This window comes from Grus americana, chromosome Z (assembly GCF_028858705.1).
Source record: "Grus americana isolate bGruAme1 chromosome Z, bGruAme1.mat, whole genome shotgun sequence".
Taxonomy (NCBI): domain Eukaryota; kingdom Metazoa; phylum Chordata; class Aves; order Gruiformes; family Gruidae; genus Grus; species Grus americana.
In genome coordinates, this window is record NC_072891.1 from 81247735 (window position 1) to 81272885 (window position 25151).

The window sequence follows — 25151 nt, forward strand, 5'->3', positions numbered from 1 at the left end:
ATACTGCCATTGGCTTGCACTGGCACGTTTGCCACCTGCACTGAATCAGGGCCTCTATCTTGTCACTCCTAGAAACTGAAGCTATTAATGCAACTAAATTATGTCTTCTTTTCTAATTAGTGTATTGAATAGTCCCAATTCAATTTAGCCTGCAATTATTTATGCTGATTGACATTTATTTTTTCCCCTCTACTTCAAAAACCTGATCCAACTCCCACTGAAGTGCACCGTAACCCTCTCATTGATCGTAGGGGGAGCTGAATTAAACCTACAAGCGTTCTTTTCTATTCACTCCTCACTCTAACCAGATATGATTGTACTTTGTTTTCTCCCTTCATTATATACCTCTTCACACAATATTTTAATTTCCTAATAGAGAAACTATGACTAATGCTGCAAGCGCCTTAGTTCTATCTTAACTTACAGAGTAAAGAGATTTTTGCTGCTTTGTGTGCGCAAGTCTATAAAAAATAAGTGGTAACTATAAACCGTAAACACATACTTCCCACTGGCTGATACTGTTTGTGCAGTACAGAGATTAGCATTGATGAATGGGTTCTATGCTTTTAAGGGTTAACACTAATCTGCCAATGTAATAAAACTAAATTGAAAACAGAGTAATGAGTAATTACTGGTAAACTAATTAAAATGAAAATCAGTTAAGTGTAATAAACAGGATTATTCTAGCTTTGGGACACAGTATTTATACAACCATCAATTAAAGTATAAGAAATTCTTAGCAGACAGAAAGTGCAAATTTATTGATTTTTTTTTTTTTTTTTTTAGAGAACAGTTGTAACAAAGCAACTTATATCATACTGTCAGGCAATTATACTTGTCTGCCAGAGATACCTCATACCTCTGAAGGCAGCTAAACCATAAGATGTGTTCATATACAGATGACTTAATCTTACCATATCTTCATTTTTGCCTTTTACTTTATACATTGTCCACGATTTCCCATTATTACTGTATGCAATCTTGTAAGATTTTACATATTCTGGACTTCCAACCCTCTTGGCACCTTGAGTTATAACTCCGGTGACTCGCATCTTCTTCTGCAGATTTATCTGAAATAACAGTACAACATTATCACTAACCATCTGAGAGACACAATTCTGATTCTAGATTCCTTTGATTCCTTTTTTTCTTAAAAATGACAGAAAGGAAAAAATGTAGTCGTATTTCAATTACTATCTTTACACTTGCATTGATTCCTTTAATCTTCCACTCATTTCATGTATATACGCACACAAATAAATGAAAAAATTGAACCAAAAGCCTGTTCTATGCTTATGTCTTCATGTGTATCTGTACACAAACTTTTATATATATATTGTTGACATATAGGACATTACTGGTTTATTACTGGGATATAGCATATTACTGTCATATAGGATTACTGCTGTACATCTCCTTCCTAAAAAGCAAATGCAACAGTGTGATAATTTACCAAAGGCTGACTCTTCTGCTCTATTAGAAGCCAGTTTGCAATCCCATACAAAAAAGCTTAAGTTAACTTCAGGTTCAATTTCTTTGTGAAAGTAAAAATACAGGGATGTTCTGTAAAGCAAACAAATAGGCTTTTACTTGATTCTCACTGAAAATTCGTATATCTAAAAATCATGGTTGAAATGCTAATCCCAAAACAGTCAATAGCAAAATATCAGTGGCTATCATATGAACATTCCCTTTGTACTTGTCTGAGTTGACCACAACACCTTGAATTACCAAACAAGAGGTACGGAGAGCTCAATAATATTCAGACAACCTTAATTTTGCATTCTTTATCCATCTATGATATGGGAAAGCCAACTATATTCTCACAAAATTCAGAATGTTATATTCAAATCAAACAATGCCACCATCATCAGCCTTGTCCCTGCAATGAAATCAGCCAAGAAGCAATCTGTGACCGTTGTACTTCCACCCTCTTGCTGGTAGGCAGAAGTCTGTAACTTTTGCACCAAATGAAGCTTAACAAAGAGCTGTCTTACGGTGAGAACTGGGTGAAGGTGCAGGCAGATGTGTGATAAAAGGAGATGAATGGAAATACTAGAGAGTAAACAAACAGGATAATGTAAATAATACATTAAACTACATTAGCACTTGCTTCATCCAAATGAATCTCATCCCTACGCCCCAGTTAGTGGAGCTGACCCAGTGCACTCCCTACAATTTGGGATAGCAGCCCCAGTACAAGAATACGTGGAGTCAGAGACAGATCAGGTATCTGCTGTCCAAATACTTTAATCCATTTATTCTTAACAGTGTGGTCTCAAGATTTTCTTTCACTTGGTAATGTTATCTAGCCTCTATTAAGGATGTAAGATGATCAAACTTCAGTGTTTCAATATCTTACTGTGTACACAATGGGAAAGTGGAGAAAGAATTTTACCGCCGTTTTTTTGAGGGGGTCTAGCTATCTCTCTACTACTTATCTGAAATAGTTGGGGGTTTGATATTTTTCTTCTTGAGGCAAAAGAAATTTCAGTGTACTTTTGCAATAGTTCTCCCTATAAGTAATTAATAAGCACTCATACACCTTTAGAATAGCAATAGTTTTTTTTAGAGGTTTAGACCCATTGAGAGAGCAGAAGCTGCCACTAAAATTCATTTTTTTTACAGGATCTTTCTCACATATACCAGGAAAACTCAGGAACTTTTGCGATTGCATTGGGGAGAATGGACTCACACTGGGAATTTAGACAGGTATAAATTAGAAGAGATTCAGGCCTTTTTACAGTCTTGGGAAACATTCTCTTCCTCCATTCCTTGTTTCCCAGAGAAAAAAAAAAAGATATTATCTTTGTAAAAGGACAGCTCCAGAGACTACTATCAGCCCCCTAACTACATTTTAAAATGTAGTTAAAAATGTAGTTAACACAGAATAGTAACCAGGCAGGCATAAATGTTTCTGGAAGTCTCTTATGCAGATTTCACTATCTGTAGGGAATTTAAGAATATTAATAAACAGGCGAGTAAAACAATTTTTCATATATTTACAAAATTGTTAATAAATAAGTGAACACCATCTCCAAAAGCAAATTAGAAAGCACAGTCAAACAGACACCAACCATTGATTATTTGCGTTTTACATATACTGACTATGTATCTTCATATTTCACTTTTTGGGAAATGGAAGATATAATGCAACAGCAAATACATTTTCTTTGATCTAGTTATGCATATATCTAATGCTCTTTCAGCTTCATTGCCAATTTTTCTTTTTTTCCAGATAATAATCTAGGGAAGGTTTTTTGGATGAGAATTTATGTGGAAATTTTTTTCCCCTGTTTACACAGAAAGAGCAGTTTCTAACAAAAACATGGCTTTAACCATGGGATATTATATTGCCACACTGGCTCCTTTCCATGACCCAGCCTCCATCTCTAATGCACAACAAATCAACCACTATGGTTCAAGAAGCAAAAGAATGACAAAAAAAGCCAGCCAGAACTAACCTGCCAAAGAGTTTAATACTATGGTAGAAACTGAAACTTGAAAAAAAGAAAAGTCCTACTTAATGAAGGGAAGATTTGGTAAGATACTTATAAAAATGAAATTAAAATAATTTATTTTTTAAATATCCATTTAATATACATACTGTTTAACCTGTGTTCTTTGAGTGTTATGAGGTGAAAAAGCCTGCCTTTTTTCTGCTATATACCAGCCTGCTCTATACGCTTATCTGGATGTCTGTACGTATAAGCTATACAATTTCATTTACTTCTCTGTTTTAGCAGACAGAATCTTTCCTTTTAGAGGCTTTCTTGATCAGTATCCATACTCTGAGTCACAAACTGAGCTTTGGCTTTAAGCTTTCAAATCCCTGCAGCTTTCTTACATACAAAATCCCCATGGGGCTAACGTCACACCTGTGGTAGTTCCATTCAATGCATATGGATACACCAGGAGTTAATTGGCCCTTTGTGTCTGGGTTCTTTTATGTTTTAATTTTTTCAAGTCAGAGCTTAGAAAAAAATCAAAATATTACAACTGTGCCATGATCACATATAATGAAGGAGGTGCTGAAATCTTTCTTATTTAATGTACTTCAGTACGAAGCAAAGTTCCCAATGTGAAATGTGAACTAGCTATTTTACCACTAAAAGCATTTTCAAAGGTATTTTTTTCTATGGCAATTGCAAAGAAAAACAGCTTAAGAAGCTCTGTTTTGTGGACTCAGATCTAGGATAGAATGTTATATATTCTAATTACAGAGGTGACTGTGTTTTAAAACAAACGAAGAGGTGAAAGTCACCAGGATAAGAACAAGAATTTAACACATCTTTTTAAAAAAGGTAATAGCTTATTCAGTTATAAAGGAGCCCTTATCATTACCTAGATTAACTGGAAAGAATCAAGGGTGATAGAAGATCAATAGTATTTTGAGGGATTTACCCCAGTAATTTAAGTATTAACGCATGATAAAGACCTTGTAAGAAGAAGATACTTGCATAGAAATTTGAGGAAAATACTTACAGCCAGAAAAAAGAGACTGATCAGTTCTACCACCCCTTCTTAAGCGTAGGATTATTTTGAGGATATTAGGAGTAACAGATTCAGACTTGACACAGACCTTCTCCATGGACCTGTGTTCAGCCCTAGCTCTGAGAGGGCTCCTGGGTCCAGCAACTTCCATGGGCCTAATTCACCCAACATACGGCAGGGATTTGGCTGTGATGTTCACAAGCAGATCCGAAGATGCCTGCTGCCTTACATCCTCATGGCATGGAGCCTTTTATGAAACTTGGGTAAGATGCCATTTAACACCTACCAGTAATGGAATCTGCCTCAAACAGGTTTTGCATTTCAATGAGGAAGATTTCTGGGGCTAGAATAAATGATGAACACTGAATCACTCGGGTAAAACTGCATGTAAAAGAAAGCCAGTAGTCTGACATCAATTCAGTTAAACCTGATGCTACAAGAAATAGATTGTGTCTACACAATATATGGCGGATGATGCAAAATCACCATGCTGATGTTGCAAAAAGCTCAGCTAGAGCGCAGGCATGGCAGTCAACTCAATAGGCAGTGCCGAGGGACAAGATGTAACACTTCAGAGTCAGTGCTGTATATGCTGTCGAAGGCTGAATTCATGTACTGCCAGTCACTCGGTGCCTTCTAAACCGTGTCATATAGCCAAAACAAAATAAAAAGAAAATCACTTGAGGCATACTCCCTTGAGTGCCAGGTATGCTCAAGAACTGGGGAATAAAATCCACTTTATTGGTTTAAAAAGTTCCCAGCAGTCCTTGAAATTTCTTTTAACCTTGTTCCTTTCAACCACCACAATCATCTTGACTCCATGATTAAACCACTTTTACGATCACAGCAGTTTATAGAGTCTTGGCCTCTTTTAACAGGAGAGAAAAAAAGTAACCAGCATGCCAAGTTTCTTGCTCTCAGCACTGATTCCGTAGGCGTAATTATCTATTAAACAATTTTCAATGATGTACTGATGTTTCTGACTACAATGACTCACAGAACTCTGTTGTAGGATGCTAAATCATTCAGTTGTCTATTCTGATAAAGACGTAGCCAATCAAGATTTTACTGCAACTCGAAAAAATCCATATAAGAAAGGAATTAAAACAAATGAAAAAAGAGTATTGTCACAGGGGAAAGTGGCAATATTAGCAAGGTAATTTTACAAGTTCCTGTAGATTGTACAGGATTGTGCACCATTGTAAAAGGCAATTCTGAATCAATCCTGCAAGTCTGCATGGTCTGTGGGCAGCTTCACTTTTAGGCGTGAGTAAATGCAGGACCATAAGACCAGAGGGAACAACTTCCTTCTTACTCTCCATAAAAACAGGAGGGTATTCAATAAACAGTGCTCCAGAAAACAAAGATCAAAAATAACTTCCCATCATGCTTAACAAACATTAGAATTGTAGAAAAAAGACTAAAAGTCACGGTCATAATAAGTCAATGTAACAGAACAGCAGAGATTAGGGACATCACCAGTGGAAGAGGTTCACATTCCTCTTCAATTTGTGATCAAATATTAGTATATTCAGTGTGCAGAAGCTATGTTCCCGACAAAAAAGATGCATACAAAAAATCAGTTGCATCTGTCTCATCTACATTATGACATGCAGGAGAGGAGAAGAGGGGTGCAAAGATGGAGTGACTTTAGGAAGACACCATATGTGATGCTCCTGGGCAGAATACATAACCATATTCCCCTCATTTGTTATTGCACTATTAGCAATCACACCACTAACATTTCATACAGAGCAGGTTTCTCTGAAGTGTATCTTAAGAGAAAGCTTCCAAGAAATCTTCACGAAACATTGGGTCTTTGAGACTGTAAATATGGTTTTACATGAGCCTTCATTCATAAACAAAAAAGAAGTTAATGGAGAGCTATGGTGTTCACCTGTTTCAGTTATGAGATACAATAGCATTGCTATAAATAATTCTCCCTCTTTTCTAGCACAAAGTATATGCATTTTTACTAATACTTACTATTACTCATATAAAAATAGGGTTGAATAAGGGATCAAGGTTATACTGGCATTCAGAGATTTATTACATCAAGCCTTCCCTGCTGATTTCATCAGTTTTTGAAGGATTGAAATTTTTTTTTATTTTATTTTATTTTTAAGTCATAATTCTGATAAAGCCAGATAGAAAGCACCCACAGAAACACTTTCTGACGAAAAACAGGGACACTTGCCAATGGAAATGTCTGTATTAAACTCAGGAAAGGAGTAACCTGACATGATTCCCTCAATACTGGGAAATTTAGTGAACCTGAAAGCTCCCTCCCATGTTTCCTTTTCCACCTTCAAGCACTAGAGGCCCTGGACATGACTGAACATCACTGTTTCACCCTGTTGTCATGTCAAGAGCAAGGGGCTGCAGAACAGGACTCAGCATGTGATGAGGTTCAGGAAGGTTGAAGCAGGTCACTTGCTATTATCTTTCCTGTTGCAAAGCATTGCTGGCACCTGGACGTAAGGTGCTCATATATCTTGCCTGTCTGTGGCTTTTTGCTAGTCCCCTAATCAGCGTTGTCAGCAGAGCTTCACCAGATTTAGTTGAGGGCATTAATGCAGTCAGCATAGTAGCAGTGATATGTGTTTTAACTGGCATCCAGATTAGGTAACGCAGTGATTTATCCACGGTAGCACTCCAGCTGTTGCTGCCGTTCTGGAAGGGGCTTTATTGCATGGAGAAAAGCCAACATGTTTTATCTTATAATTAGGTGAACGAACGCAGTCATTTGCTACAGGTCACTTTACAAATAATAATTCCTAACGTGATCATTGGATTGTACCTTGCAGACAAACCAATTAAATTTTTGTTTTGCTGACATGGATGCAGATCCAGCAAAGTCTCTTCACAACCTTCTGTTAAATCCTCTGCAAACTCATCCTCACAATACTGTTGTTTCCAGACTGCCTCGCCAGACTATCATATCTTATGGTAACAACAAACACCTCTCAGGTCTTCCCTGTAGTCACTTACAGCTTAGCCCCAGCCAACCATCTAAAAGCAACTCATCACCTTTTCTATCTGCCATTAGACTATTTACATGCTTCAAGTTAGGCATGGGGAATCAGAGGTGTAAATTGGCCCACTAATTTAATTTGCCTCTCTGTGAAAAGATCAGAATATAGGTTAAACCCTCCTTGTAAGGAAAACATAAATATAGGGATCATTTGGCCCATGTAATGCTAATACAGTGGAGTGTCTGTTATGAATATTACCAAAACACACTCACTTCATTTGGCTTTGTTGAGAACTTTACTTTATGCCTCAGAGAGTTTACATAATTAGACAGACTTAGAACTTGCTTGGTCTGTTTCTTCTTATTATTAAGTCATTATTTTAGTCCCAAAGGTAGTTGTTATGAATGCCATTAACTGGATGATATGAATTATTCACATACTGGCATGTTTAGACTGTCATCTCAAGAAGAGGCCCATAATCAATCTCACATTGTTCAGAGGTTTGTAGCCCTGTAAAATTTAATCTCGTTTACAAAGTATTGATTAAATGGGTATAAAATACCTGCAATTTAGGGTTAACTATGAAACACTAAGGTTGTTCATTGCTATTATTAATTTCTTCATATACCTTGAACTTGTGAATACTTTCCCTGTCCTTGGCATGCTAATGCCTCCCAGAAAGAAATTCCCCCAAATGTCTAGAATACTTCTTAAAGTATCAGTCAAAGAATGTGTAAATAAAAATGTCAGAGAAAATATCTATATGTATTTCCACTTTTAAAATAGCTTTGATCAATAGACTGTAGAGGTTAAAAGATAGGATGATAGACTCAGGTCATAGAAACAAACATGCACTTTTCTTTTTATCCTACACGAAAACCCTCTTCTTTAGGGAAAAGAAGTAAATTCAAAAGGTACAATATTAAAATCACCATGAAAATATACTTAGGGAAAATTCTTAATGTGCCCATTGCAAATATCAGAGGCAGTTTCTATCGAATCCTTTCCATTTATTTTTAAGGCATTTTGGTAGATGCACTCTGGTAAAAACTCTAACAAATACGACCTGCCCTGAAACCCAACAAGGACAACTGGGAAGAATTCCCATTCTGACTTCAGTGGGCTTTGTCTAGGCCACACATAACTTCTCTCACCAAGAAATGTTAAGTAAGAAGGAAATGTGCTAGAAAATGAGAAGTCTGTTGCCCAGATGAAGAAATTACCTTCATTAGCTTTGAATATTGAAGCTGAACCCAGAATTAAACCCATCCATTGAAAGATGGGAGCTAAAGCAAAAAATTCCCTTGCACTGTGAGATCCCTACTGGGGTTTTGTGATCCTTACATATTCCCAGCCCATTTTAACACACCGGGAAACTAAAGCTGCTTAGCTCCTCCACCAGAATAAACCCAGTAGGTGATAACACTGCTATCAAATGGTGCACAAACAAGCTGTGTAGAGAGTACTTCTTAACTGTAGTTCACCACCTTGTCTTCCTTTTCATGCAGCTTCTGTACAGAAATTATACTGATTGCTACTGTAAAGGAAGGGGAAGAGTCTACCTGAAGAGTGGTTCCACAGGACATGTTCGCCATTGGCTATGCAATGGGCAGACTTCCTTTACTATGTAATCCCAGATGTATTAGCCTTGGGAGCTGCTGCAAATGCCACAATTCAAACGAGGTCTGGACTTTTTGCAAGGAGTCCATGAGGAATGAGTGACACAGTAGATCTGTGCTTGCAGACTCCTTGGGAGTAATCCCCTCTCATGCTATCACACTGTATCTACCCTTCCTCAGCCAGTAATGAAATCCTGTTTTCAGTTGCTAAATAACTCACAAAGTAGTATTTCAATTTTCATAACACTGATCATAAAATGAACATCTTTACCCCCTTTCCTCATTGGTCAAGATAATCCTAATTGTTATACATCCTCTTAAAACTTTCTTTTCCAATCAGCCTGGCAGCCACTGCTGGCTTTATGCTGCCATACCATCCTTTTGCTCTTCCCATGTATCTGCAAATACCTTGCCTACTTAGTGCAGAATCTTTTTAATTGTCTGTTTATAAACGACCCAAAGCACATGGGAGTTCCAGCTGTAACTAGGACTTCTGACTGATCTAGTAATGCTGCTCATAGTTAAGGCAACTGTTAGACCATGTTCACGTTGTGACAAAATTCGTGGGAGAAAGACAAATGGGAAAATAGGAGTACATGTAAGCAATCCTTCCCACATATTGTCATCTTTGAGAATAATCTGTTAGTTGCTATGAGACTCGTTGTGTAGGGAGAGAGGCCAAGGCTTTAGACGGACAGAAATGGACTAAAGAGGTAGATTAATAAGCACACAGGGGACAGATGGCTTTGTGACTGCTGAAAAGACTATGTCACTCAAATGATTTCTCCACCCACAGATTGTATTACAGAAAAAAAAAAAAGTTGGCTCAAATGATTAATCCCTCCTGAAGCCTTAAGAAATTGGCTGAATGTTGGTTGAAACACAACAAACACACTCATAAAGTATTTTTCATTATCTCTTGAAATTAAGAATCAACAGACAAAAAAGTTGATACACAAACACAAAAAGTTAACCTTCGGTGAGACCTTCCAATCATTTGTATTATCTCTGCATTTTTCCTCAAAATACTTTTTCCTTCTACAAAAGTTGTCAGGCAATAGTTTAGATTAAAATTGTTATATATTTCTTGAGTTTGCGATAGACAAAGAAAAACCCTCAGAATCTGAAGTCTCATTGAAAAACTCAAGATTTGAATGATGCCTATTTACCTTAACCACTCATGGAACAAGAAGGTTATAAGAGTGCAAGAGTAACATGCACTCCTGTTGTTCAGTCCACAGAATTGATGTTCCGCTGAAATTAGAAGGTCTTTGAGACGACAAGCACACGTCATCATTTCCAGGGGAGGTCAAGGAGTATGAGTTTACTTTATCCCTTGTTTTCTGAGTATCATGGTGCTGGTGACTTCCAGTACTTCCAACTGCTTATATAAAACACTAACTTTTTTTCCACCAGCTGTAAAATTGCAGAGAAACACAGAAGTGCAGCCAGGAGTCGCATGCTTTGCTCTTCCACAGCTACAGCTATACCAAGGCTTTGCCTCTATTTTCACCCTGAAGATTGCTCTGCACTTCTGTATCTACCTACACACATATGAACTCAGCATATATGTACTGTTCTGGGGCCATTGACACAGAGGTAAGCGTATATACATGCCTCTGTACCACACACACAAAAATATTAATATATCGGCACATAAATTTACTTTTTCTTGAACTTTGTTTCCTGAACTTTGGCTGTAATGAATTAACTTGAAACAGCTTTTTTTCTAAAAGTTAAGCCTAGCAGAAGAGTATTTATAAGGATTATTTGCTTTGCTGGTTTCAAAAGTAAGTGTTTACAATATAAAATACGACTTGTTTGACGATCACACATCATTGTATATCATCTTACAGATTTAGATGCTGTCCTCCTCACAGAAGGACAATGATGACCACACATCACTCCATTACAGTTGGCAAGCCACCACATAGGTGCTGGGGCATCTCCACATGCACCTTGTTATTAGTGTGAGAAACCAGATGGACACACATTTGCTCATTTCAGTGTGTCACCACTTGCCGGTTTAATTACTTTTAATATCAGGATGGTAAATGTGAAAAACCATTAAGTCAAAATAGATGTTGTTACAGATGCATGAAACAATGCATTTAAAAGTACTGTTCCTTCAGTCATTCAGCCATATTACATGGAGTAATTAAGGAAAGCTGGCACGCAGGTTGACAGAGCATGTTATGGATAGTGTTCATAAACGCATCAAGTTTCAGTTGCCATGGGGATGCTAACTCTGAACTGCCAGCTTTTGTGTGTCTGAAACCTCAATCAAAAGTTATTTGAATATGTCTGTGCGTGGGTATGTGTACAAAGATTGAAACTCGGAGATATAAGATGATATCAAATAGATACCAAGATACGGGATGCAAGCGAGTATCTGGATAATTAAACTAAGAAATAAGCTCCCAGTCCTTTTGTTTTCTTGTCTGAGTACACAAATTACATTTTTAGCCTGTAAGCTAAATGTATAGATGTTGAGGGAGATCTGCAGCTAGCAGACATTGGTACTGAGTACACCGAAGTCAGTGAACTTATGGCAGACTTTGACCAGCTGAAGATCTGTTCTGATTCCTGCAGTTCAAAGGTCCTGTGTGGGACAGTTTTGAAAGAATTCAACTGTACTTTCATTGTTAGTTTCTGTTCTCCCCTGCCAAGGGCCTTCAGGTACTTACTGCCACTTGTCAATATCCTCCAAGGAAATCCTCCTAAGATATTAAGTCAAGCTTTGGAGTATTGACAAAATACACAGAGCTTCAATAGTTTTTCAGCATTTAACTTAGCAAATTAAGTCTTCCTATATGGTTCGAGTCACCTTACATGATGACTCTGAGATTGTATTTCATAAGGTTCACTTGGCCACATTATACTATGCTGAGAGCTATATTAAGTAATATTAAATATTTAATCTATGATGACAGGTATTTTTGGAAGCTGATACAACAGTACTCATGAATGAGGAAATGAACTTTGACAAAATGAATGGTTTGACAGATGGTAGTTTGCTTAGAGCTCTTACTAACAGATGTTTGAATGAATGTTCTGCAAGACCTCTGTGTATTTTGGGTTTTATGATTTTATTAGCAAATAGCTATCACCTGGTGTATACTTGCTCATGATGTGGAAACAGCTAATTTTTTTCCTTACCTTTTTTTTTTTTTTTTGAGAAAAAAATCCCATCATTTTATTGATTCCTGCTTGGGTATAACAATGATGGAACTTAGAAAGTCTTTATTATAAGTACATTTTTTGTGCATCACAGTAGTTATGATTAGGTTTGTGAGACTGAGAGACACACAATTCATTATTCCAGTGTTAGCGACTGCAAGCCCCCAAAATGTGAGGCTGAGCGCCAGGACTGGGACTGAAACCACAGGTGGTCTGGGAGACAGTTGTGTAAAACCCAAATTCAGCTACATATAAAAACATACGTTCTACCTACCAGAAACATTATTCCAATATATTTACACTTAAAAAGAAAAAAAAATTAAAAAAGGAAAAAAGTTCTCACTAAATAAATTACCAACGTGGCTCCTGGTGTAGAAACTAGAATTTAGATTCTCTTATACAGGTGTCCTTCTCACTGTGCTGCACAATTCTTGTGTTACCCCACTGATTTTAAACTATCTTAATGTAAAAATCATATCCAAGAACACATCAATACACTATTTAGTCCTCAGATATATGTTTAGTGAATGCTGTGTGGAATACTTAAGGAAGACCCTCATGCTCCCTTTTCTCTGGATGAACATTGCCATCACCCATGCAACACGCTGACTCTGTGCACATTCTCTAACGCACTGGATACTTCCATGCATTTCATGGGATGCCCAGTGTATTGGCCCCTAATTAATCACTCTGATTTCTGCTGTGGGAACAAACTTTACAAGAATTACATTTTTGTGGCTCTAACTATACTTAGTTGACCTTAAAAATCTAAATTACATGGAGACTTGGGAAAAATTTTACCCTGCTGGGGTAGATCCCTTTCTATCACAGGTCACCTTTTTTATTAAGTCTGTACAGAAAGACTATTTACTCAGAGTTTCAAGAAATACAATGAAGAAATTTTCTTAAAACTGTGCAAAGTTATTAGAAGAGAAAAAGTATTATTTAAAACAGATACACTGAGATCGTAAAAGTAAATAAACTCAATGCATTTTATGTTGGACTAGATTATTAATTTATTCAAATTACCAATTAGAAGTTGGGCACCTTTTCTATCAAACTGTTGTATCTCAAAATACGGAGTTTCATCTGAAATTTAGCATATAGTTTCAGAAAAGCCATTTTGGGATGAAATTAGAAAAATCCTAGAATTAGAATGCTCTATTCGTATATGCTAAATAAGACTTCTAGGTTTCCATTTTGAAATCACATTTGACATTCAAAAATTGACCCCAAAAAAGAATAAGAATATGAAATAGAGTCAGAAAGGGAGGAATTATTTGAAGAGGAAAAAACCTCAAACTAAATATTTTGGATATTTTTGTATGTAATAAAAACTAGGAGGAAAAAGCTAACTACTCAACCTGAACCAACTTTATTTCCCATTTTTTGATTCTGCAACCAAACTGAGCAGTCCAGCTGTTTTGTAAATGAATCCTCCTCCTTCTCACAATAATAAAATTAAATATTTGAATATTTTATTTAAAAAACCAATTGGTAACCATACTGATGTCTCTGGAGAAATGGTTCCTGTTATTTTAATGAGGGATAACAAAATAGCTTTTTTATTTTTCTATTTAATAACTTACATTTATATACAACAGTCTCCAGCAACAGTTTAGGTGTTCAATCATATCTCCCACACAGTGGTATGATATGCAGTAATTAGCTCATTTTCTTAATATTCTCCAGATGTAAGGTATGCTCAGATCTGCTTTTGGTGGCTGTGGATTAATACTGACCATGTAAAAAGAATTTCCACGTCCAAAAGATCATAAAGGCCTTAAAAAAGAGGTGGTAGTGTTTTGTACATTATGAAAAAGATTGCATCATCAGGCAGGGATACCTCTTCTATGCCTTTACCATTTTCTTTGTTCTAAGACTGTCCTGTATTTCTGAGGTTGATAATCTTAGGACTCCCTGGTACATTGACCACCCAAACCAGCCCAGCCTGCCCTGCAATGCAGTGGCAGGAGCTACTGAAGCTCTCCTGTGAGCTCCTTCTTCACTCCAAGCTCCCTGATGTAGGGGGTATGTCTTACTGTTCTTGGGCAAATTAACATTTAGGAAGGTTCATCTGTTGACCAAGTACCCATTGCACTGGTATTATTTGCAGAACAAAAAGACCATAGCTACTCCAAAAGATTAAAGAAGCAAGACTATTATCTTGCAGGACAATATTCACCCACCTTGCTCTCTCATCCCTGAGCATGGTTCCTCAACAAGCATCCTTCTTCCAAAGTTAGTTATACATCTGAAATGAATGACTTACTTAGGATTTCAGTACTGTAGGTCAGTCCTTACATTGCTAGTTATACTAAATTTTTCTATCTTGTCTTACACTGTTCTTCACGACATTTCAGTTTATGCATTTTTGGTATACCATCTGCCATGGCTGAAGTGTTTCTGTATTACAAGGATAACAACTGCAGTGATATATAAAAAAGGATAATATTTTATAGAAGCAAAAGGGAAACCAGCCATGAATAGGGGAAAAATGAGTAAAGAAATATTAGGTTTGGGTGGTGAAACTGAGAGAGAAGAAAAAATGTAAGGGTATAGGCATGGATCCCTAGGTTAGAAATCACCAGAGAGGAGTAACATTCAGAATGCCTGATACTTACTGCCTTCTTTGCTTCAGTCTTTACTACTAAGGCCAGCCGTCAGGAAACCCAGACCCTGGAGGTAGGAGAAAAAGTCTGGAGAAAGGAGGACCTTCCCTTGGTCAAAAAGGATCCAGTTAGAGAATGCCTAGGCATACTTGACATCCACAAATCCATGGGCCCTGATGGGATGCAGCCATGAGTGCTCAGGGAGCTGGCAGATGTTATTGCTAGGCCACTCTCAATCATCTTTAAAAGGCCATGGAGCACAGGAGAGGTGCCTGAGGACTGGAGGAAAGCCAGCATCACTCTGGTCTTCAAAAAGGGCAAGAAGGACAACCCAGGAAACTACAGGCCAGTCAGCCTCACCTCCATCCCTGGAAGGTGATGGAACAGCTTATTCTGAGGGTCATCAATAAGCACGTGAAGGAAAAGAAGGTTATCAGGAGTGGTCAACATGGAGTCACCAAAGGAAAACATGCCTGACCAAGCTGATAGCCTTCTATGATGGCATGACTGGCTGGGTGGACAAAGGGAGAGCAGTGGATGTTGTCTACCTTGACTTCAGCAAGGCTTTTGACATCGTATCTCATACCATCCTCATAAGCAAGCTTAGGAAGTGTGGGTTGGATGAGTGGACAGTGAGGTGGGTTGAGAACTGGCTGAATGGCAGAGCCCAGAGGGTTGTGGTAAGCGGTGCAGAGTCTCTTTGGAGGCCTGTAGCGAGTGGTGTGCCCCAAGGGTCAGTGCTTGGTCCGGTCTTATTCAACATATTCATCAGTGACCTGGACGAGGGGACAGAGTGTACCCTCAGCAAATTTGTTGACGTTAGAAAACTGGGAGGAGTGGCCAATACACCAGAAGGCTGCGTTGCCATTCATCGAGATCTGGACAGGCTAGAGAATCGGGCAAAGAGGAACCAAATGAAATTCAGTAAGGGCAAGCGTAGGGTCCTGCACCTAGGGAAGAACAACCTCGGGCACCAGTACAGGTTAGGGGTTGACCTGCTGGGAAGCAGCGCTGCAGAGAAGGACCTGGGAGTCCTGGTGGACAACAAGCTCTCCATGAGCCAGCAATGGGCCCTCGTGGCCAAGAAGGCCCCAATGGTGTTCTGGGGTGCATTCAGAAGATCGTGGCCAGCAGGTCGAGGGATGTTATCCTCCCCCTCTACTCTGTCCTGGTAAGACCACATCTGGAGTTCTGTGTCCAGTTCTGGGCTCCCCAGTTCAAGACAGAGTACTACTGGAGAGAGTTCAGCGGAGGGCTACAAAGATGATGAGGGGACTGGAGCATCTCTGGTATGAGGAAAGGCTAAGAGAGCTGGGTCTGTTCAGCCTGGGGAAGAGAAGACTGCGAGTGGATCTCATCAGTGCTTATAAATATCTAAAGGTGGATGTCTAGAGGAAGGGACCAGATTCTTTTCAGTGTTGCACAGTGCCAGGACAAGGGGCAACGGGCACAAACTGGAACACAGCAAGTTCCATCTGAACAGGAGGAAGAGCTTCTTCTCTCTGAGGGTGACTGAGCACTGGAACAGGCTGCCCAGAGAGATTGTGGAGTCTCCTTCTCTGGAGATACTCAAAACCCACCTGGATGCAATCCTGTGCAACCTGCTCTGGGTGATCCTGCTCTAGCAGGGGGGTTGGCCTAGATGATCTCCTTCCAACCCCTACCATTCTAAAAAAAAAAAAAAAAAGTCCTGCTAACAGGTTTGTGTTAGAGATTAGCAGTTACTATGACTTTGGATATGGTAGAGGGAGAATAGAAAAACCAGTCCTGCCCATGGCCATCTCTATTCAGATCCATACTGTGTTGAGAAAATACATATGAATAGAAAAATAAAGATATGTGCAAGGAAGGAGTAGAGATGAAGTAAAATCAGAATAAAGAGAAACAGCATATTTTAAAGCCATAAATGAAAAAGGACAAAAGGCAAAAGAGAAACAGTGCCCTCTTACAAAAAAGAGTTTTGACAAAAAAAGACTTGTTACTGGAACAGGCAAATTCACCATTTTGGTTATATGTCAGGAAAAATTAATGAAAAATAAAAGGGTGGGCTTTTTCTCATTGTATTTGGAAACATTAGAAGTTAGTGTCACTAATAAAGTAGTAAGCAGTATACACAGATGCTATTTTATCAGAGCCAACCTATGAGGAGAAACAGAGGTCAGCAGAACTTTAAAAGGCAGATATGACTTACTCTGACTTTAATTTGCTTTCAAAAACATGGTCACTGATCCTTTAAATCACATGCCAATTACAAGCATTGTAGTGCCATTACTAATTACATGCTGAGAGTGTAAATTTAAAACGGCAATTTCAATTTTCAGTTCATTGGGAGAATGCAGGAAAATAAAATTGCATACTAATTAGTTCATGTGTGTCAGATACCTGAAAGATTAGAGAAAAAAAAACTCTGCACTCATTGCAAGTGAGTTATAAGCAAAGCACTCAAACCTTTCATTTGCCAAGCTGCATATAAATAAAGAAATTAAATGACAAAGAAAATTGATAATGATGGAAGAAGGCAAAAATAGCTACAGGCCTGTACATAATTATTCTTTGGGGGACCTTGCCACACAGCTTCCTTTAGAATTTCTCTAGCATTAGAAATGATAAGAGGGTAATCGGCTACTGCTTCAGGTTCACTGTGCTAAATGTTATTTTACATTTCCTAAAATTGGAGTTTCTGTTTTTGTAACTTTCTGCTTAATCTCCGCCAAAGATTCACACCGTTTTTCAGGAGCCATCTTCTGGACCAGCTGCTTTGTCACTCAGACAAACATGGAAAAGGTCCCATATGCAGACCCCTCACATTAGGATCTGGGAAGAAGCTGGTGAGACGATAAAGAAAGCAAAAACTCAGAGTGGGCTGTTGTTAGAAGGAGACTTTCTCCCACAAGACCAGAAGGAAGGTAGCCAGAAACTTAGCACAAATCAGAGTGGGCTGATTTTTTGTAACCTTCCACAAATTCTGATGAAGTATCTCCCTGGCCAATAAAGGAACTCTGCGAAAATAAGGTATGGGATTTCTGCTTCTCCTCTTCTCTCAGCAGAAACTCTTCGGCCATATAAGGGTCAGGTAGTGTCTGTCTCTTAGAGTGTATTTCATGCTTGAAGAACAAGACAGTGTTCTGATGTAAAGAACTGCTATGCAGTGCATAAAGTGTGAGTTTGTGGAGGTCTGTATCCTTGCCAAATCAAAACAGCGTTTCTGCAGAACACTAAAAAGTACCTTTTTCTCTATGAGTATCACCTCCCTGAAAAAAAATTCTATTTTCTGTTCCTAGTTGTTTTAAGGAGAAAAGTCTTCAGAAAAGGAAAAAAAAAAATTCCTCTGAAGATTTAAACTTCTATTTTGAAATTACAAACAGCACTTTTATTTTTGCTCTGAACTAGAAAGAAAAATAAAATACTTGGCAAGTTTTGTGAAAATGATAGACTAAAGTTTATGTTAAAAGAAAAATAAGAGAATAAGAAGGGAATGCTAGGTGCTTAGTATACATTAATCATATCCCTTAATTAGCTTCTAGAAAGTCGTTACACACTATGTCTGTCAAAATTACAGAATAACCTGCATGGGATCGGCACTACATAGATTAGGTCATTAACTCCAGAAAAACCCCAAATTATTCAAACCTGATTCCATTGGCTGAGATTTATAGACACATTTTCTCCATTGGTCCAACCTTCCTTCCAGGTCAGAGCAAAGGGAAGATGTCCCTGGGAGCAAAGTCCAAGGCAGACGTAACGCTGGTCCGGGTAGAAACCTGCACAGCTGCCTGACAGCTGCCTCCATGGTGCGTGGTGGCTTTGCCAAGTACAAACGTGGAAGCGACAGACCATTAGCCATCCCCATCCAGTTCATCTCCTAGTAAAGACATGACTAGGGGGCCAGTGCTAAAGGATTTTGAATTTTTTTCTCCAGCTCATTTAATAAAGCCCACACTCTAAAGCAGCCCAAAAGCTACCGTAACACTGACTTTTTCATTAGCCATTAAAGTTACATTAGCTTTCTACTCCTGTGAAAATAATTCTGCTCAAGTCCCTTAGTGTTATTCCTTCCAGTTCTTTTTCAATGTATAAATTTTACAGACTTCCTAACCCCTCTGGTCTTTACGGAAGAAAACTGACTTAAGATACGTTGAAAGGCCTTTGTGTTTTCACTGTGCAGTGAATAACAAACAGTAACACCAGCTTCATTATTCAGAACGGACGAAATACAGCACTCTCACCACACCAGTTTCAGAAAACTTCATCAAACAGCACTTTGTGCCTGCTTTCCAAACAAGAAAAATGAACAGGCAATCTTGTATGCTTTTTCCCCACATATTTGGGAATTGCTCAGAAAAATCAGGAATTGTAGTCAGCACAAAAACCTGAATGTGAGCAAAAATTATGCAATGTACACAAAGGTAACTTCAAGCAGAGTGTGTCTGGCACACTCAAGGGACATATGGACAGTACAACTGACTCAGTGCTGGTAGATAAGGTGCTCAAGTACCATCTTTTGCAACTCCTGCAGTAGGTTCACTGGGAGGGAAGCATCTTCTTCAAATATTGACTATACCCATCAGTGCAAAAGGTTTTTCCATGATTATCTAACATCAACTTTTTTAACTAACAGCTGAAAATGCCAAAGCTTAGCCCAATTCACACATCATGAAAAGAAAACACAATAATAATAAAGAGCTACAGCAATCACTAGATAATCATTATCTTCATTAAAATATAACCACAGGACTTCATATTCACTGCTCCATGACTTTTACTGAAGTCATTTGCTGGGCGCAGAGAAATCCAGTCCACAACGAGAGCACCACCATTTGAATCATTCTAGCGATACCATCCTTGAGCGGGAATGAAAAAATGTGTATTTTCAGCCTCATGGATGTGGTTGAACCAACAGCTATTTCAACCTTAATTAAAACAGCTCTTGTTACTTCCAGCATGGTGCACACAATGCTTAACCTGTGCGCCTAGAGCAGCTCAGCAGAGAGGACAAACTATTCCTGCAGGCTCTGGTACAGCCAAAACCACATTAAAGCACTCTAGAATGATGCCCAAGGAAGGCTGCATGTGTCAAAGTATCTCTACCAAGAGATATTGCTGTGTAATGCTACTAAGGACCTAATGAGCAAATGTAACATATGTGGAAAGCAGCTTCCTTGAAAAGAGTCTTTATAAATTTGCTTCTATGGGTTAGAGCCACAATGGAACATATGCACCCGTTTTTTAAATAAAAAGATTTGTGCATTTGTACAGTCAAGATTATTGCTGTTTTGCAACTAAATAGTCCCTTTTAGTCTAGGCTACATTTCTGACAGTGAATAAGAATCTAGCTGTTAGTTTACCACTTGTCTTCATCAGTTTCTTAAGTGACTCTGGCAATTGAATCGAGGAGATTTTTTTCCTCCTCAGCTCCATCTGTTACCTGAATCCATGGCCATCTGTCATTTTCTGCAGCAGTCCAAGCGTTCACAAACCCCTTCTTATTAAGTCGTGCATAGTAGGGGTACCATTTCTGGAGTCCAAAAAGAGCTCGATGAGTGGATGATGCAGTCATTTGTTGGTTTGTCACAATTCCTCCCTCTATCCCTAGTGGGGCAGAGCATTCTGCAAATGGAAACAAGAACAGAAATGAATGCAACTGAAATGATAAACTCATCTGAGTCCCAAGTGGCTGTAATTACAAATAGCATACAAACAGATCCAAAATGTCATGTCAAATACATTATTAAAAAAGATTTAAAGCACTTGAGTAGCATCTTCTTTTTGCAGAAATGAAAAAAAAGAAGTGCAAAAATATTGCTTGTAAATAACTATTCCCATTGCAAAATTAATGAAATAGATTAAGCTTTCAATTTCTTTTAATTTGTTCTATCTGAAGAGTTGTCAGTTTGGGTTTTACGGACATAATGAAAGAAAATTATCCTTAGATTCAAATATTGAAATAATTGCTAAAAGCAAATTTAAAATTCTGTAATTACTGCAAAGTTCCATATTGCTGTTCTTGCCATAGAGTGTAGCATTTAGCCAATAAGCTGGAAATTGTTAATGCAGTTCTCTTTAGAAATATGAAACTAGACACGATATTGTTTATTTACACTAAAAATATTTAAAGGTCTTATACATTTAATCACCAAGCCACAAAGTATGTATTTAACTGTAATGTTCAAGTGCTCATAATTTTATGTGTGGTATTCATCATCAATTTATTCACCTGAAATACTTGTAGCCGTAATCTTTTTTAAAGTCCAGATATTTCTGCATACATTGTTTTCTGAAGCCACTCCATTTGGTACAGGAACAAGAGCATTCAGTTATTGTGAGCAATCCAGACAAAATTTTGAAAAATCAGTATATACATATGATTGGCAGTCTACCTACTATTAAATACGCCCAACAACTTTCAAGTAAAGGAGATTTATTTTCTCAACTCAATTCTGATGCAGACTGTAAAAAGAAGCTAATTGCAGGAACTATCGTAGCAGCTGATCTTGTTCAGTTGCCCAAAAGATCTTCTGCTTTGTAGGTCAACTGCACTTCAGCAATTTTGAACACAGCAGGGCAGATGTTTACTTATACTTTAGGTTTTCTCAGAAGCCTAAAGGTAAACTACTCTACTTTCCTAAGAAAATTGCGTAGTTTCAAAAGTTCATTATATTTGCTTATCTTTGTCATTTCACAATGGAAAAGAAAGGGCACACAGGTGCGTCTATATGTATGCATAACTCACAAACACACACATGTACATACAGAACTGATTCCAACTTACCCTGAAATTAATCACCCCTAACAGCTGGTATCTTAGGTTGATAATTATTTAAAAATAGAGATGTGAGAAAATAGAAGAGAGGTTTCCAAGAGGAGCTTAAAGAGGAGGCATGTCAGGTGTTTTAATATGGTTGTGGAGCATACACCTGTATTCTTTATAGATATTCTCCTCTCATGGTGAGGAGCACGGGGATGAGGACACCTGCCAGACCTGCTAGCATTCTTCAGTGACCTCTCGGGAAAAATGTGTGCATGAGTACGGAGGCCCAGCATGTATCAGGGCCAGTTTTGAGTGGGGTCCAGAGTGAGGGTATTTGGCTTTAGCACATAATTTTCAAAAGAAGAACATGTATTTGTTGCCAAGGCCCTTGATCTCTTATAGACATTGCAGCTTTGGCAGACTTGGAGGAGACGTGGATGTCCGGGTTTTTTTGCTGCACCTCTGTCTAAGGTGCAGAACTTTGTGGAAAGTTTTGATTTGAAGGCATGTTAGTTCTCATGCTTGAGATGCATTAAATGGTATTTGAAAGATGTGTAAATTTCTTACAAGAAAAAGTTAAACTTTCCTTTCTAAACTGAAGACAGTTAAATTACCAAGTACAGCACTTAACTCTACTTTGTCAGATATGACCATATATGGTCAGAAGTGTTTACTTTCCTTAGCTCGAGGAGGATTATTCCTGAAATCCAAAGCAAATCTTTACCTTCAGGGAATAGGTACTTCATTGTACAAGCTTCTTATTTTAATTGCAGTTCCAGTCTTGGTTTGTCATGTTTGTCAGTTTTCCAATGTGAGTTAAACACAGAATTACCACTACTAAAAATTATAACTACCACATTAGAGATACTTTCTACTTTGATGTACAGTTGAACCATAACAACATGAAAAGCATACCAAATACGAGACTGGACAACAATTTCTAAACAGTATTAGCCTTACAATGTAATATATATGTACACACCACTAAGATCTGTCTTTAGAGGACCATTTTTTTTCATTGCCCTGAAGGACATCAGATCATTCTCATGAGGTGGGAAGCTTGGATTAAATCTTAATCCTGCTCAAGACCTTCTTGCAGGTCCAAACCACAGAACTTGCAATGCAATCATACTCTGACCATAGCAGTGATGATGAATTGAGCAATTTCCTAGGCACAGGTCTGGCAGATGGGTCTTGAGGAAGCCCACTCAAGGGTATCTCTTCCCGAGACATAAGATACCTCCACATGCATCATGGCGGGTTTTTTTGAGTACTCTTACCTTGAACTTGACCACATTGAATTCAAACCTTCTGTTTCATAGCCAGGTCAATCTGTATTTCAAGATATTTTTAAAACTCTTCAGTCCTTTTTAATAATGCTAGAACATTTCTTAAATTACCAGAACATATTGCTATCTCATTTATTTATTGAACAGTGGGGACTTCAGCAGACATTTTGTTAGGACTCTGTAAGTAAGCCCCTCCCGCTGTTAAAACTGCCCATTGACATACCCTTTTGTTCTTTGTTTTTAATAAGACAGTATTCCACAAGAAAACTTTTCAATTTACTTTCTTTCATCAGTTGAAAGGAAATAGTTGAACTCATTTTTAGATAGTCAAATACCTCACAGCAAACAGATTTTCCTTAGTCATATGCTTATTAATTTCTTCCAAATACTCCAATAGATTTGTGAGTCATGCTTTCTCCTTACAAAAGCTCCAATGGGGCTATTACTGTCTAAAGTCCCAAGAAATTGACTTTGCTTGAAAACTCTCAGCTGAATAGCCTTCCTCTGGTTCCATCAAACATATGACAGTAAAGGACTGGTTACAGACTAGTTTCTGCACAAGATATTGAATTTGAGACACAAACAATACTTTCCTTCAAGCTGAGATAATAAATTATTTCTTTTAGTGCTTAAGGGCTGTGATATGCCATTGACTACTAACAGTGAAAGAAACAAGGAAATGCAGCTTTTGGAGCTTTTAAATAAAAATGAGATACATATTTTGCAGAACAAGTACAAGCTGTATTATATTTTGTTGTTACACATCTGCTTCTGTTAAATCCACAGTTCATTTAACAAAAATCATGACAGCTTGGGAAACTGCAGTCTCCAAGGGAGTAATAATATCACTACAGTGACTCTGTACAATTCGGTCTGGTCAACGTCAGTCATTAAATAGAAAACCATTTTTATTAGTTTATGCTAACACACCAGCTTATGACAATCAGCTTGATGCAAGAAGGTAAAAAAAAAAAACCCAACAATTAAAAAGCTGCTTGACAGGTTCATGATACAGATTCACAAGGAGGATCTTGTCATCTGGAGCTGATATTTTGGTGTCATTAAATAGCAAAATACTAACTTGAGCAATATTGTTTTTAATCCTACAGTCACTGTTGGTATGCACTAAATAAAACCCTATTGATGCTTCTGCTCATCAAACACAAACCAGTGCCCACAATGCCCCATTGTCCATGAAGATGACAGAATGCAAAGGTGTACCGATAAGCAACATGACTGTGAATGGATCCAGTGAAGGACAGGAAAAGTCAACAGCACAGGAAAAGTGAAGGATTCATTTATGTCTTTTCAGTTCTCCTAGGAATCCCCACCAACTCACATGAAGATGGCATGGTTGTAAAACTGCATGGAGGGCTTCTTTTACAATCTCAGACTTCACTAGATCTGAAATGTTATGTACCATTTTGCACCACAAAGCAAATGATCATTAGTCCAGATTTCACTTATAGACCAAGGATATGGGCATCAAATAGCTCCCCAGACAAAAAATGAGACTTTTATCCGTTTCCACCCTTATCTCTTGCAACAATAAATTGCTCCAGCTGAACAAATATATTTTGCAAAAGGAAATAGAAGATGACGACAGTTAGCTTACTGTGTTTTACATTGATAATTCTTCAGAGGTAAATTAGAACAGGGAAATATGTCACCAATTCCCCCTCTTAAGAGGGGAAGGACAAACCATTTTAAGATAAAGAATTACTACCATAGGACATAATAAGCAGAAAGCACTAGGTAAACATGTTACTTAAGTATATTTAATTTGGACTTCTACATTTATGTCAGTCCACAAATTAAGCAAAACCTCCAAATGGTTTAAAAATTGCTTGAAAATGTGAGGATTATGCCTCTGCAAACAGAAGAAAAAGATTTCTTGTTATTGACAATGAAACGTGACTGATTTTGCAGCATGAATATATAGCTTTCATTTTCTCTGTTGGTTTCTCTCTAGCTAATGTCATCAAAACAAACAGATGCAAAATTGAAGGCATGCAGAAAACAAATCTGCTTTAGACATCTGCAATCCTGTCTTTCTCCAAGCACCTCATTTTCTGGAATGAGATTACTCTGGCTGTGCTTAGCATAGCACGGTAATTGTGCTGAACACAAACCCTGACAATGGGATTACAGATGACCTCTGATATTGCAGTAATTAATGCTGGTACATGCACAAACTCCCCACCATGCAATCTAGGCTTCAGCCTCCTATTTCT

General features: G+C 37.9%; 1 protein-coding gene across 3 annotated transcripts in view; it reads right to left on the reverse strand.

Annotated features, from left to right (window-relative positions):
- EDIL3 (EGF like repeats and discoidin domains 3) overlaps positions 1 to 25151 on the reverse strand; it is a 274546-nt gene that overhangs the window by 61507 nt on the left and 187888 nt on the right. For all 3 annotated transcript variants that reach the window (XM_054810468.1, XM_054810467.1, XM_054810466.1), the window contains 2 exons: positions 20306 to 20487; positions 915 to 1070 (listed from right to left, as the gene is read on the reverse strand). In XM_054810468.1, the coding sequence (XP_054666443.1) occupies positions 915 to 1070; positions 20306 to 20487 (338 nt within the window). The remainder of the gene's footprint in view (positions 1 to 914; positions 1071 to 20305; positions 20488 to 25151) is intronic.